General features: G+C 33.6%; 1 protein-coding gene across 5 annotated transcripts; it reads left to right on the top strand.

Annotated features, from left to right (window-relative positions):
• Window positions 1–4,152: 4,152 nt before the first annotated feature.
• LOC108341743 (B3 domain-containing transcription repressor VAL1) lies at window positions 4,153–11,251 on the top strand. 5 transcript variants are annotated; one of them, XM_017579386.2, is made up of 15 exons: window positions 4,173–4,309; window positions 4,429–4,537; window positions 4,725–4,850; window positions 5,410–5,448; window positions 6,217–6,298; window positions 6,385–6,486; window positions 7,158–7,816; window positions 7,912–8,008; window positions 8,176–8,350; window positions 8,635–8,711; window positions 8,818–9,234; window positions 9,386–9,435; window positions 9,704–9,817; window positions 9,906–9,973; window positions 10,360–11,251. In XM_017579386.2, the coding sequence occupies exons 3-15, from the start codon at window positions 4,747–4,749 to the stop codon at window positions 11,112–11,114; spliced, it is 2,739 nt and encodes a 912-aa protein (XP_017434875.1). In that variant the 5' UTR covers window positions 4,173–4,309; window positions 4,429–4,537; window positions 4,725–4,746; the 3' UTR covers window positions 11,115–11,251. The 5 variants fall into 5 exon arrangements, with proteins under 5 accessions (XP_017434877.1, XP_052735092.1, XP_017434876.1 ...); XM_017579385.2 differs by having other exon boundaries at window positions 4,408–4,537; XM_017579388.2 differs by lacking the exon at window positions 4,429–4,537 and having other exon boundaries at window positions 4,153–4,309.
• The last annotated feature ends 2,518 nt before the right edge of the window (window positions 11,252–13,769 follow it).

Raw genomic sequence — 13,769 nt, 5'->3', positions numbered from 1 at the left:
TATACACGAACAAATATATATAAGATATACAAGTAATAATTTGAAGAAGATGAAAATCCTATTTGTGATTTTTATTTTACGTAAAAGTTTGTATTTATATATTTATGTTTGATGTATGATTTGAGTTATTTTTTCTATTGTTATAAGCTTCATAGAAAATCTTTGATGAATTTATAATATGATAGGTAGTTAGATTTTGGACTGATACAAATTTCACATTAATTAGTTAACTAATATAGAAGTTCCATAATAATTTTTGGTTTGACCAGTGTGAGAGCCCATAAATTTAGTGTTATAAGGGGATATATGTCTCAAAATAAAGAGACCAAGTGTTGCATGAACATATAAATAGAAAATTTAAACAAAGATTGACTCATTATTTTCGGACTCTGTATATCTCTAAGGCAGAATCCTCTACCTTTCCTCTCCCTTCTCTCTAGAAATTCTCACTTCTTCTTCATCTGATCATCAATCAGGCTATGGCTGAGCCTTCCTGGTGTAAAGAGCTTTCTTTTGCACTGATCAAGTTGTTGTTTTGAGCTGGTAAGTTCAATTCCTTTGTCTTTTTGAAAAATCCTGCATTTCTTGTCACATGCAAGCCTTGTGCGATCTTGCATGTGTCATCAACCTTTCATTCTGATTTTGTTTCTGTTTCTGGTTCGGTGGTCGGTTTCCTTTCACCGATCCAAAGTCTGTAAACTGTCTTGGTATCACTTGTGGTTTAGCAAACTGTGGAGAAGTTAAAGTTGTCAAGTTGCTTTAAGGTAAGGGAAGCTAGTTAATTTAATTACTTGGTTTTGATGTATGAATATGTTGTTTGATGATTATGCATGTGTATGAAATTGAATGATTTGGTATTCGGTGTTGTTGGTATGAGATATTGATGATGCGTTTATGATGATTGTGTTTCTGTTTGATTTTAATTTAGTGACCGAGTGAAATTGGAAGGAAGTGTGATAGTAAAAGTAGAGGGATTTGTGTTCGGTCTGAGTTTGATCTACATGGGAAACCTGAGTTAGTTATTTAAAGACTTGTTAGAATCCTGAAGACACTTAGAATTGTACAAAAAACTAGGAAATCTGCTTCTCGGTCATTGAGTTCATGATTCTGCAGAATTGAATCTCAAATCTGTGATGAAACTCTCTTAATGATGTTAGAAAGGCTTAAACAATCTTAATCAAGTGTAAATGAAGTATTTGATATATGTTTGGAGGATTAGAAGTTGGAAGAATGTAGTGAAATTGGTAAGGATTGGTGTTGATCATAATTCTGCAGTATTCTGCAGAATTATGTAGTTCGTTGAGGGTCTTTAATTGACCGTTCGACTTCTCTCTAGAACTCGGTCTTAACTGAGTTCTACTTTTGTGGATTCTTAGTTAATGACCGATCGGTCTTGCAATGATATTCAAGTGAATATAACAGTCGGTCTAGACATAACATTTAATTGTAAACAACGTTCGGTCTATCATAGGCTTTAACTGTTATTGACCGCTCGGTCATGTACTGTCTCAGTAGTGCTCAGTCTTGTACTAGCACTCAGTCTCAATAGTGCTCGGTCTTGCACTAGCACTTAGTCTTAGTAGTTCTCGGTCTTGTACTAGCACTCGGTCTCGTCATAGTACCCAAATTATGTACTTGTAATTGAAACTAAGAGTGTTCGGCCTAATTTAATAGTGTTCGGCCTGATTTAATAATGTTTGACTTAAGCTTGTAGTGTTCGGTATAAGCTCTTAGGTTTCAGTTAAAAGCTTTTAGTATTCGGTTATGTCTAAAGGTAGGTGTTCTACAGTGTTCAGTTATGTGAGCCTCTAGGGAGTGTTCTCCTGTTCGATCTTGATTCAGGGGTGGGACTTTGTGTTTACTAATCAGTTTGATTTGTATAAATGAAGAAGTATGATGACATTAAAGTATGATGTGATTTGTATTATATGGATATGAACGAGTGTTCCAAGGAGGAATATCTCATGGATGGGTATTGAATGATAAAGCATGAATGTGGTTATGCTTAGCTGGCGTTTATCCTGATATTCTGTGATTACTCACTCTCACGTAGAGAGGAGTAACTCATGTGTGAGAATGGCAGGTGGTCCTAATCCATGAGGTGAACTTGGGCGAGGTATAATGGACTAACCTCGGATGGCAACTGTTGAGGGCATCCCAGCTACTACACCATCCGGGTGCAAAAACTTCGTAGCTACACAATTGATACAGTCCGGACAGTCAGAGTAAAAGTGGTCGATCATTGCATGTATTATACGTTCGGTCATTACTGGAAATGTATGTTTGGTTGTTGCATGATTTACATGTTGGTTTTTGTTTACTCTTATGTTTGTCTGAATTATATGTTATCATAGTTAATTAAATTACACTAGCTTATCCTTATTTTTTCTGTTTTGTCATGTTATCCGTTCGGTCGTCTTTGTCATTGCAATGATCACCCTGTGGATGTGAGCAGAAGGTGAGGAGGGTCCTCTAGAACATGCGTTGGCAGGAGAGGATGATTTCCGTTAGAGTAAGACCGTTCGGTCTTATGCTTGTTTTTGTATTCAGTAGAGGACCGTTCGGTTGATACACCTCTTGTATGATCGATTAGTCTGTTCTTATGATTTGTTTCAGTGCAGATTTCTATAAAATTTTAATTTATGGTTGTTTTAAAATAACTGTAAGTTAGCTTTATTTTTATGTAACTATTCTATTTTATTATAAATGTAAAAATCTTAAATATAGTTTACAACTATATTTTTAGGATGTTACAACCAGTATATTAATTCTACATAAAAATATTAAATATGAATTATATTTGAATACAAATACTAAATAGATAAAATATCATAAATTTTATCAGTATCTATTTTTCATATTCATTTAAAGGAATATAAGGGATACATATTCGTACAAATGAATCATGGGTGATATAATTTTTTTTATTTAATTTCCAAAAAAGATTTACAAAATAAACTTATTTTTTCAGTCATGTTACTTTATCTCAAAATTTCACTTTTTGATTAATTTAACTTGACCGAAATGTCAGTAAACTCTAAAATACATGAATATTAATTACTTTTATATAATGCATAATCAAACCTACGTTAAAAAAGTGTATTTAAATAATTGCGGTGTTATTAATTTTACACACATCAAATTTACATTAATTAAACTACTAAATGGTAATATATTATAAAGTAGTAATATGAATCGTGATGCTTAAAGTATTCTCGTAATTAATTAGGGTGCAGTCAAAGTAATTTAATTAAATTATTTAATATTATTTTTATTGGATTTGAAAATTTAATTAAATAGATATATCCAATCTTATACTATAATTTAATATTTTAAAATTATAATTTTAACGATTATTAATCCGTTAATTATATTTGTATCCTTAAAATAACATTTCTTTTTCATAACGTAATAACATTTATTTCAATAATATATTATATATAGAATGTCACCTAATTTATTTTTTTCTTTTAACATCAAGTTATTTATAATCATTATTCTGATTATGGTTAACAAGACGAATAAGTTTAAATTAAGCTACACAGATTCACGTACACATGCATACTTATACCTTATAGTAATACATTATATGTAATAAGGAAAATTAAATTTTCTATAACAATTTAATAAAATAAGACAGAGGAAAGATGAACCATTAACTTTCACATGGATTTCCCATCTAATTTTTTTTTATTCTTTGTCTATCATTAACAATTTCCAATTTTAATATTTTTTAATCCTTCAACCAAAAATCCAGAATTAATAATAATAAATTTAATAATTCTTAAACTAAGTAAGTTTTAATACATTTTGTTAGGAGTTAAGTTAATTATGAAAATTTATTTTTTATTTTGAGTGGTATGAGATATTGTTAGTATTAATGATTACAATTTTTAAACTAAGAATCAACGTAGAAAAGTTAATTTTAAAGACTTAAAATTAAATTTTTTATAATAATAAGATACACGTGCAAGGCATGGATAGATGTTTCACCTAAACGGATACACCGAGGGGTGAGACAAGCGAGTCCAAGTCACAGTCACAGCCACAACGAGACAGCCCCGTGAACTGAGGGTGAGAATATCAGTGTCCCCAAAGTGAAAACATAGTGAAAAAGAAAAGAAAAAAAACGACTTGTGGGCGTTAAGGTTAGCGGTGGTGTGTATGTGTTATGTCTTCAAGTGTCCTGCATGCATTTTATGCATCTGTTGCTTTGCATGCACACACACTCTCTCTCCTCTTTCTCTCTCATTACTTTCTCTCTCTACACAGACACACATCCTCGGTTTCTCTCTCTGTAAAATTTCAGGTCAATTTCCATTGCCTTATGCTGATTTCAGTGCTTTCACTCTGTTTTTCTTCGTTGCTCTGCCTCTATTCTTCCCCAGCTAAGTGTTGATGTAACAGATGATGTGTGTGGTTGTTAAGATTTGAGGAGATAGATTGATAGATAGAGGCAGCTAGCACTGCGAAGTCGGGTTCTTTTTCGTTCATGTGAATGACCCATTTGTTGGTTTTCACTTGGGGTGAGACAAAGGTTTGTTTTTTCGTCTTGGGGTTCTGTTTCATTATAACCCCTTTGTGAATCTTGAAGCTTTCTGCATGGGTGTGTATGGAGTCTGAATAAATTTGTGATGACGGGTCAAAGTGTTTTTTTGTTGTTTTGGTTTTTGGTTTAGGGTTTGTGATTTTGATTTGAGTTTTGGATTGTATTTCTTTGGCAGTGGAATTTTGGATTTTGTATTAATGGGTTCTGATATTTGCGTCGTTAATGGTTCGTGCACTCATGAATGGAGAAAGGGGTGGCTTCTGCGATCTGGTGGATTCGCCCAACTGTGCTGCAAGTGCGGGTAAATTTGAGTCCTTTTCCTTTGAATTTCATCTATTCGTCAATTATGGGAGGAGTGGATGATGCAAGGGTAGTTTTGGGGATACGATTTTGGGACTCGTTCTTGTTGATGTTGTTTTTAAAATCGGATACGTTTTTTGGCTTTTGATTTTGGTGTAATTAGTTTCATGAGGGTTGCAGCTGTATTTGTGAGGCTTGGTTTGGTCATTTTTTTCCCTTCCCCGGGATTTTCTGGTTTTAAGTGTGTCTGTTTAATATCAAGGAACTATCGCATTGATTTGAATAAGAATCACATTAAGTGCTCAATTCAGAGAAGAGTATTTATGCCATGCAATGCTTTTTACTTTTCTGATGACAATATGAAGTTGTTGCTGATTAAGGGCGGGGATCAATGCTGCTAATTTGGGAAATATTTCTAGAGAATGACTTGGTGAGGGTGTTCTGGTCATAATGATTGTGAAATAAAATTTCTTAATTGTTATAGTAAAAAATAGATTTGTATTTTTTATTTCATAATATATATTTTGTTGACTAATGTTGGCTTATATCTGTAATGCTAGATTTATGGAGGAGTGGAAGGGTGACATCCATGAGCCATTGTAAGTGTCATAATGTGGGGATTGTATAAATGGCAATGTGGCGAATATATTGTTTTTTCCTTAATGTGGATGCAGTAAATGCACGATCGGTTCATTTTCAATATTTTAGTTTAGTTCTACTATTCTAACCAAAGTTTTAAGTCGTGGTTTCCTTGCAATCCTTGACATTGCGAGAAACTGCAGGTATATATGGCTGATATGGCAGCTATGGTTGCAGACTGTTTTTAAAACCAGGATTCCAGCATAACTTTTTAAGTTGGTGATTGTTGTCATATGTGTTACTGGTTATTGTAAATAAAAACATTTATTTTATCCCTGATAATGATAAGGAAATTTTAGTTCATGTGATGCACGTACTTATGTATATGTATCTAGCTGAGTCTATTTAGTTTTTAAATAAATGTCACTTACAGTTATTTTTTCTGTTAGATGGTTTCATAAAATTGTACCAGGTTGCAGTAATTCTAGTGCCATGTTTCTTGTTTATCTTGGAAAGTTACTTTTCTTGTTATACCGAAGCATCTTGCTCCTTGATAGTGTAGGGTGTGTTAAAAAGAGTTGATTGCAAATGGTAATCAATAATTGAAAGTATGAATGGATCTTAGGTTTAGTTTTCTTATTGAAGTTTTGTCTTGGTAATGTAATATTTTCTGATTCTGCACATATCTTCCCTCTGTCATAACGATGGTAGTTTTGCTATGCATTTTTATCGGTAATAATTCATTTATTGATTCTTTATATTTTCCACATGGAAATCCTTAATGTCAGATCCGCATACGAGAATTCAGTTTTCTGCAGCAAATTTCATCACCAACAAACTGGTTGGAGGGAGTGTAACTTTTGCAACAAGGTAAAATGGTATTCTATTTTCATGTAACTATTCAGGCATTCCCTTTGTTCCTTAGTCATTGAAGTCTACTTGATTTGGTTTGGCAGCCTATCCACTGTGGTTGCATGGTATCTAGATCTTTGTTCGAGCATCTTGACTTTGGTGGTATAGGATGTGTTAGCTGTGTAAATACTAGCCAACTTAGTACGGTAAGTTTAATCTGGAGTTTTCAAGCTATAATTTTTTGTTATTTTCTATTTAATGCAACATGTCTCATTTATTGCTAAATCTTGAATCTGGAATCTCACTTTTGCTCCTCATATAAATTTCGTCACATTGTTTAATACAATATCGGTCTCTGGTATTAGTTTTGTGTGACTGTTTAGGGATATATTATTGTCTCAGTATTTCCAGTTAAAATGGTTGCCTGCCATTTAAATTTGTAGCTTTTTTGGTTTTTGTATTTTGTTTTTGCATGACTTTTAAATGTGTTGGCTGGATATCTATACTCAAGTGGGGACATTACTTTAGCAATGTTTGATTAGCTGTGGTTTCTCTTTTATTGTACAACAACGCATGTTTGATATCATTCTTTTGCCGCATAATGGAATTGGAATGCATGCATATGCTTCGGATAACTCCTATATAAAAGATCATTGGAAGACCTCAAGCTTTTTGATATATAGAATAGTCTTCTAATTATGTTCAGAACGTTAAATGCTGCTGCTTGCTTGCTGGTTCTTTTAAGTGATCTTGTGTCTTGTTATTCTGCCATGACACATGCAGTTGGCCAAGATTTTGAAGAGAGTTTACTTAGGTGTATTGTTTTTTTTATCCTTTGACAATTTCTCTGGTTCCTTCTATTGATGTTTTTCTGCAGATGAGGAATATTGAAAATCCAAATGGGCCTGTTTCATTGAAAAAAAATAATTCAAGTGATCGGCCTTCTCGTTCTGAGGGAAGACTGTTTGCACGAGGTGTTGATGAAGGAAAGCTTATGCAATTCTGCAAAATTATTGAGGCCAGTGAATCCAGCCGATGGAATAATGCTCAAAAAGATGGCACCATTTCACGTCATGGGCACAACAACCAAGAAGCCAAATGTTCATTCGGGGAAGGAGACATTGGTTTTTCAAATGTGGTGAAGCCATCTGTTCAGTCATTAACATTTGCTACATTAGAAAATAATAGGTCACCATGGGAGATTAAAAACATCCACGAAGCAAATGTGCAACCATCATTGAGTATGTACCTAGGAAATGCATCTGGGAAAAACTCTGTTCTGCCTTCTGCTGGAGAGGCTGTGGAAGGAAGACTTGAGGGAAAAACATCTCCACCTTTTCATCAAGGGCAAAGATCTCGCCCTATATTTCCAAAACCGGTGAAGAGTGGGCTTACCATGAATGTGGAAATAGATAAAGGTACAATTTCTCAATCTCGAGTTGCTCGGCCACCTGCAGATGGCAGAGGAAAGAATCAGTTACTTCCTCGATATTGGCCGAGGATTACCGATCAAGAGCTGGAGCGACTATCTGGAGAGTATCCTTTATATTTTTTATTTGGTTGTTTTGAACATGTATTATAAACTTAGTATACACCTGGCTTTTCAGTAGTTTCCCTTAATGTATGATAAGTTTGAAATCCACCGTTGTGCCATTATTTGAGAAGGTATTAAGTGCCAGTGATGCTGGCCGAATTGGCCGTCTTGTTCTCCCAAAAGCTTGCGCTGAGGTATTTTTGGGGTTTTATTCTTTATTTTTCTTATTTCTGTGCTTGCTTTGTTATCTCTGTATAAGTCTATGGAGAGGTGTTTCTGCAGTTTTTTCTGGTTATAAATTTTGGAATATCTCTTTACCCTGTAATGGCTGAAATAATACAAACTGGCCTATGATTTGCAGGCATATTTCCCTTCTATTTCACAATCTGAGGGTGTTCCTTTGCGAATGCAAGATGTGAAGGGGAACGAGTGGACATTTCAGTTCAGATTTTGGCCAAATAACAACAGTAGAATGTATGTATTGGAGGGTGTGACCCCATGCATACAGGCCATGCAATTACGCGCTGGTGATACTGGTAAGAATAAAGCTAGGGAATAAACCTTGCACATGTCTGGTACCCTAAAGTTTTGTACTTAAGTCATTGTTACATATGACCCTTAGATAGGCTAGCTGTGTGTTATAAATATTGTTCCTATAATCTTTTCAAGACAAATAGAAGAATTCAGTGCCTTGAAAAATTAATCTCTTGTGCATAATTTACTGGTTAGTATGTGGATCAAGCTTCAAATATTGTTTGAGGTTAGTATGTGTTGCAAATCTGAAATAGCTATTATTCTTTTGTATGATGCTTTTATGCAGTAACATTTAGTCGGATAGACCCGGGAGGCAAACTTGTAATGGGTTTCAGAAGGGCATCGAATTCTGCAGATACACAGGTTAGGACAATTTCCATTACTGTGTGGTCTCTTCTTTGAATAATACATCCCTATTATTATTAATTTTCTCTGTTGCTGAATATGATAAATGATTATTGTCGAACAGGAGACCTCCACATCTGCACAATCTAATTCAGCAAAGGGAGCTACCTCTGCTGGAACTGAGAATCTGCCATCAGGAAGTAATAATGCCAATCTTCTCCTTTCAATGAAGGGGAATGTGGAAACTAACTTTAATGGACAAAGAGAACATCCACTTTTGGCTACCGGAACTTCTGGGTTGCTTATAACTGAAACTAATGGGATAATGACAAACAATACTTCACTACAGAGAAAAGTTTCGGTTTCAGAGAAGAAGAAAACTCGTAATATTGGGCCTAAAAGTAAGAGGCTGCTTATTGATAATGAAGATGCTAGGGAGTTAAAACTTACATGGGAAGAAGCACAGGATTTACTTCGTCCTCCTCCTAGTGTCAAGCCAAGCATTGTCACAATTGAGGACCAAGTATTTGAAGAATATGATGTAAGTGCAACAGTGTCAAATGAATCCATGTATTTTTATTTTGTAGGTTAGCTATTGAGAGTTGAATATGGACTGATGTAGTTTGAAGAATTCTATTCAAATTTATTTGCCCTGGCTAATTTATGTGATGTATGCACTTCATTTCATTCAGGAACCCCCAGTTTTTGGAAAGAGAACTATATTCAGTACCTGTTCTTCTGGGTAAGAATCCAACCTTCCTGCATATTTGGCATTGTATTTGGTATATTCGAACTCTACTTTTTTATCACTCAGGATTTAATATTACGTATGCATTTGTTCATCCACCTGACAACTGTTTGGTATTTTCCTGAATTCATGTGCTGTGGCAATAGTTGTATCAGAATTCGGCATTGGATCTTATTTATTCTCCACAAGAGCATTTGGACTTGTTATATCGATGTGAGCAAATTTTCAACTTGTGCATGATTATGTTAACTATGTCATCCAGGGTGAAGGAACAATGGGCTCAATGTGATGATTGCTCTAAATGGCGAAAGCTTCCAGTTGATGCTCTTCTTCCTGCCAATTGGACATGTTTTGACAATGCTTGGGATTCAAGAAGGTGTTCCATTATTATTTATTTTAAGACTACTTCATATGAGATAGTGATAAAATGATCTAAAATTCTTATTGTGACATTATTTTTTCAGATGTTCATGCACAGTACCTGAAGAGCTAAGTTCAGGGGAATTAGAAAGTCTTTTGAAAACCGACAAAGGTGTGATTCTGATATACTGTTGTCATGTTTGAGATTGGGTTGAGGTTGACGTTTCTGTCACTTACAATTGATTGAATGTTCAAATCAAAAGATGCACCATGCAAGTTCTGCATTCAGCACATTATATTGATGTGTTGAATGATGCCGTGTTAATATAATACATGTGAAATTATACTTAGACTCCATCTGGGGGTCTAATATGCAAATTATTATGTTCTTATAACTTTGTATGTTTTGTAGTGCCACATCAACCGCAATTTTACTTTCGAAATAAAAATGAGTCCTCCTTTGACCTGGCAGATTGGGCTACAACTGTTATTTCCTTATATCTATTTTGTCCTGAATGGTTAACACAAAATCTTTGTGCTGTGATCAATGCATTGCAGATTTTAAGAAGCGACGAAGTGATGAAAAGAGCATGTCAATCCAAGAACACATGGCATCTGGCTTGGAAGCTCTTGCCAGTGCAGCAGCCCTGGGAGACAATCTTGTTGACACGGCCGAATCATCGGCCGGAGCCACCACCAAGCATCCCAGACACCGTCCCGGCTGCTCTTGCATTGTGTGCATCCAGCCACCAAGTGGCAAGGGGCGACACAAGCCGACATGCGCATGCAACGTGTGCCTGACCGTGAAGCGACGGTTCAAAACCCTCATGCTGCGAAAGAAGAAACGGCAATCCGAACGTGAAGCAGAAGCTGCCCAGAAAGATCAAGTTCTCCCCAAAGAGGAGTCAGATACCAATGAAACATCAAGAGATGATGCAACTCAGTTGGAGAAAGAGGTAGTAGGACTAAGCAGAAGTCAAGCTGAAGTGGGTGAGTCCAGTGCTGCTGGACAAATTGATCTGAATTCTGATCCCAACCGTGAAGACATGGTAGTTGATTTATCAGCAATTTTCTTTTGTGAATCAGACCCTACTGCAGAACATGAATATATGAACCAAAATGATCCAAGAAGCTACACCAATGAATTGCAGAATGGTGAGAATTCTTCTTTGCACACTCCTCAATCCAATGGAGAAGGTCAGAGACACTTCTCTGATCTAAGAAGCTTTGCATCCATTATGTGGAACCAAGAAAGAAGAGATGAGGAAGACAGTGAACCCAATCAAAACCAAAACCAAAACAATCTTTGTTAACAATTTCTTTATTCTTACATTCAACCCTTGTTATATTTATTTTTACTTGCAGTCACAGTACAGTTTTTGGTTTCTTTTACAGAGGGGTGGTCCAAGATAGTTTCTTCATATAAAAAAATAATGTATTTTTTTAGTCGTATATCTTTGAAGTTCTTTTATTTCTTTCTTTTTCATGGAAGTGAGTCCTGCACATTTCTTTCTTCGACAATGATTTTGTTAATTTGTTTGTTGGTTATATGAATGAAACATAGGAAAAGGTTTACATGTTAGTATGTTTCTCTGCATATGTTCGTGATTATGTACTTTTTTGTTTATATTATTATTAAGCGGCGAGATTCCACGGCAATGACGATGTAACATGTGGTTATTGCATTAGTTATAATTGTCTTGGAATCGATAATAGTTTCTATTTGGGTGTGAAATCATTACAGTTTTAGTTAAATATAGATTCTTTTCAAGAAAAAAGAACTAGAGACGATTAGATTCCAAGGTTCCCGATATTCAAACCTAATGTGGTTATTTTTCAAGATCTAAGTTCGATTTTTCTTAAAATCTAAATTAGAAGGTTTCAATATTTTTTTATAAGCTTTAATTAAAAATGTCTTCTTGTGTTAACTATTTTTTCAATAAATATATTTATTTGTGTTTTTTAGTTTAATAACCAATAAGTCAAATATGTTATATTACAGACTTTTTGAGTCTAATTTGTCTTGTATATATAATAGTCAAAACTTTAATTTGACTTCTAATATATATATATATATATATATATATATATATATATAGAGAGAGAGAGAGAGAGAGAGAGAGAGAGAGAGAGAGAGAGAGAGAGAGAGAGAAAGTTAATAGAAATTAAATTAACAAAAATAGGAATCATGAGAGATTGAAAGTATTAGAATGAATGAATACACGTATTTGAAAAAATTCTTTTTTTTTACTGATAGTAAGGTTAATTTTGAAAAACACATAAAAAATAATTTAGTTATGCTAACTAAACTAACGACTTTTAGTATTATGCAATTAATTAATTGGATTTAATTATATTGTAGAAATTTTTTTTTCTAATGTGTACTTCATAATTTGTAGAAAATGCGGTCTAGAACAAAAATAAATAAACCTTAACTTTCCTCGTAAAATTTAAAAAGATTTACATAAAAATTGAAATAATTTATCAATATAATTAATACTTAACAAATTATATCATAAATTTTTTATTAACATTTATACTACTATTTTAATAATAAATATTTTATTTATATCTTTCTCTTTATTAAATTAAAATAATTTTATTACATAATCGCATTAACTTAAAAATAATTATTAAATTCATATATTCTTTCTTAGCAATATATATCTATTTTTAATATTTTTTAAATTATAGTATTTTAATATAAATATGTGTATTATATTTACGCTAGTTATTATAATAACAATAATAAGTAATTAAAAAATCATATTAAAATTATAAATAAAATAAAAATATCAATAATAAGTACGTTTGTCTTCTCCTTATTTTTATTGTCTTACATCTCGTTTAAATAATACAATTTTTTATTTCTTATTTTTTTTTTATCATTAATCCGATTAGATCATTATTTGAATTCTAGTAATATTATTTTAGGTGTAGAATAGATGATGTTTAAAGATAGAGCTGTCAAAATGGTCATCCGGTCCGGTCTGATCCGACCCACCACGAGTTGGTCATTTAGTGAGCCAACCCAACCCGACTCATTTATTAGTGAGTCAGAAAAATTCGAACCCGGCTTGACCCACCACGGGTTGGTGGGTAAACGGGTTGGCTCATTGGCTCACATAATTATAATTTTTTTAAATAAAAAAATTACAAACTTTCTATAATACAAATCTAAACAAATTTCACTCCCAAATTTCACTTCCATGGGTGTTTAATTAATTTTGAAAATAAGAAAGTTAAATAATTTTTTCAAGTAAAAACAAAATAATAAATATTTTTTTATAAAATTAAATTAAATTTTAATAAAATAAAATTAGGTAGGTGGATTGGTGAGCCCACTCGGCCTACCACGAGTTCAACCCGCATGAGCCGGGTTTAAACGAGCCCGGTTGAAATCTGACCCGCATAAAAAAACTATAATTTTTTCTAACCCAACACGGCTCAAACCCGTGGTGGGCCGGATTAGCTTGCGGGTTGTGACCCATTTTGACAGTTCTATTTAAAGGAGAAGATTCACCTTGTCATGTTTAAAGTTTATGATAATGTTATTCACGGTTAACTTATAAAAGGAAGGAGGGTACTATAGAAAAACAAGATAATTCCTTTTTAAAGTTTAATTATTGTGAGTGAATGTTTGCTGAAAAAAAAGGCTTTTACTTTCTTTTTTATAATAAATAATTTGAGATCCATTTGAAAGAAAATATTAAAAAAAAAGTGTATACCACCTACCAATAAGCTATTTAAACAACTAAGCGTTGAAGTTGTTTTATTGAATGTTTGTAAGCAATTCGATAATTTAATTTAAACTAATTGAATTGGTTTGTGGTACAATTTAAATTGAGAGGTGTACCGTATGAGCAGACGGCTAGACAACCAAGACATTCTCTCCTCACCTACAAGCCGGACGACCTTGGCGTCCAAAGAATGATCAATGATCAATGAGAAGCATGATCAGTCCGGAC

This window comes from Vigna angularis, chromosome 6 (genome assembly GCF_016808095.1).
Source record: "Vigna angularis cultivar LongXiaoDou No.4 chromosome 6, ASM1680809v1, whole genome shotgun sequence".
Lineage (NCBI taxonomy): Eukaryota > Viridiplantae > Streptophyta > Magnoliopsida > Fabales > Fabaceae > Vigna > Vigna angularis.
This window is presented reverse-complemented; position numbering and strand designations above follow the sequence as displayed.

Excerpts from the sequence above, each read along its gene's own strand:
- LOC108341743 (XM_017579388.2), top strand. The coding sequence starts at position 4,747 with ATGGGTTCTGATATTTGCGTCGTTAATGGTTCGTGCACTCATGAATGG. Across the intron at positions 5,449-6,216 it reads GGTGACATCCATGAGCCATT|ATCCGCATACGAGAATTCAG; the intron begins GTAAGTGTCATA and ends CCTTAATGTCAG. Across the intron at positions 8,009-8,175 it reads TCCCAAAAGCTTGCGCTGAG|GCATATTTCCCTTCTATTTC; the intron begins GTATTTTTGGGG and ends TATGATTTGCAG.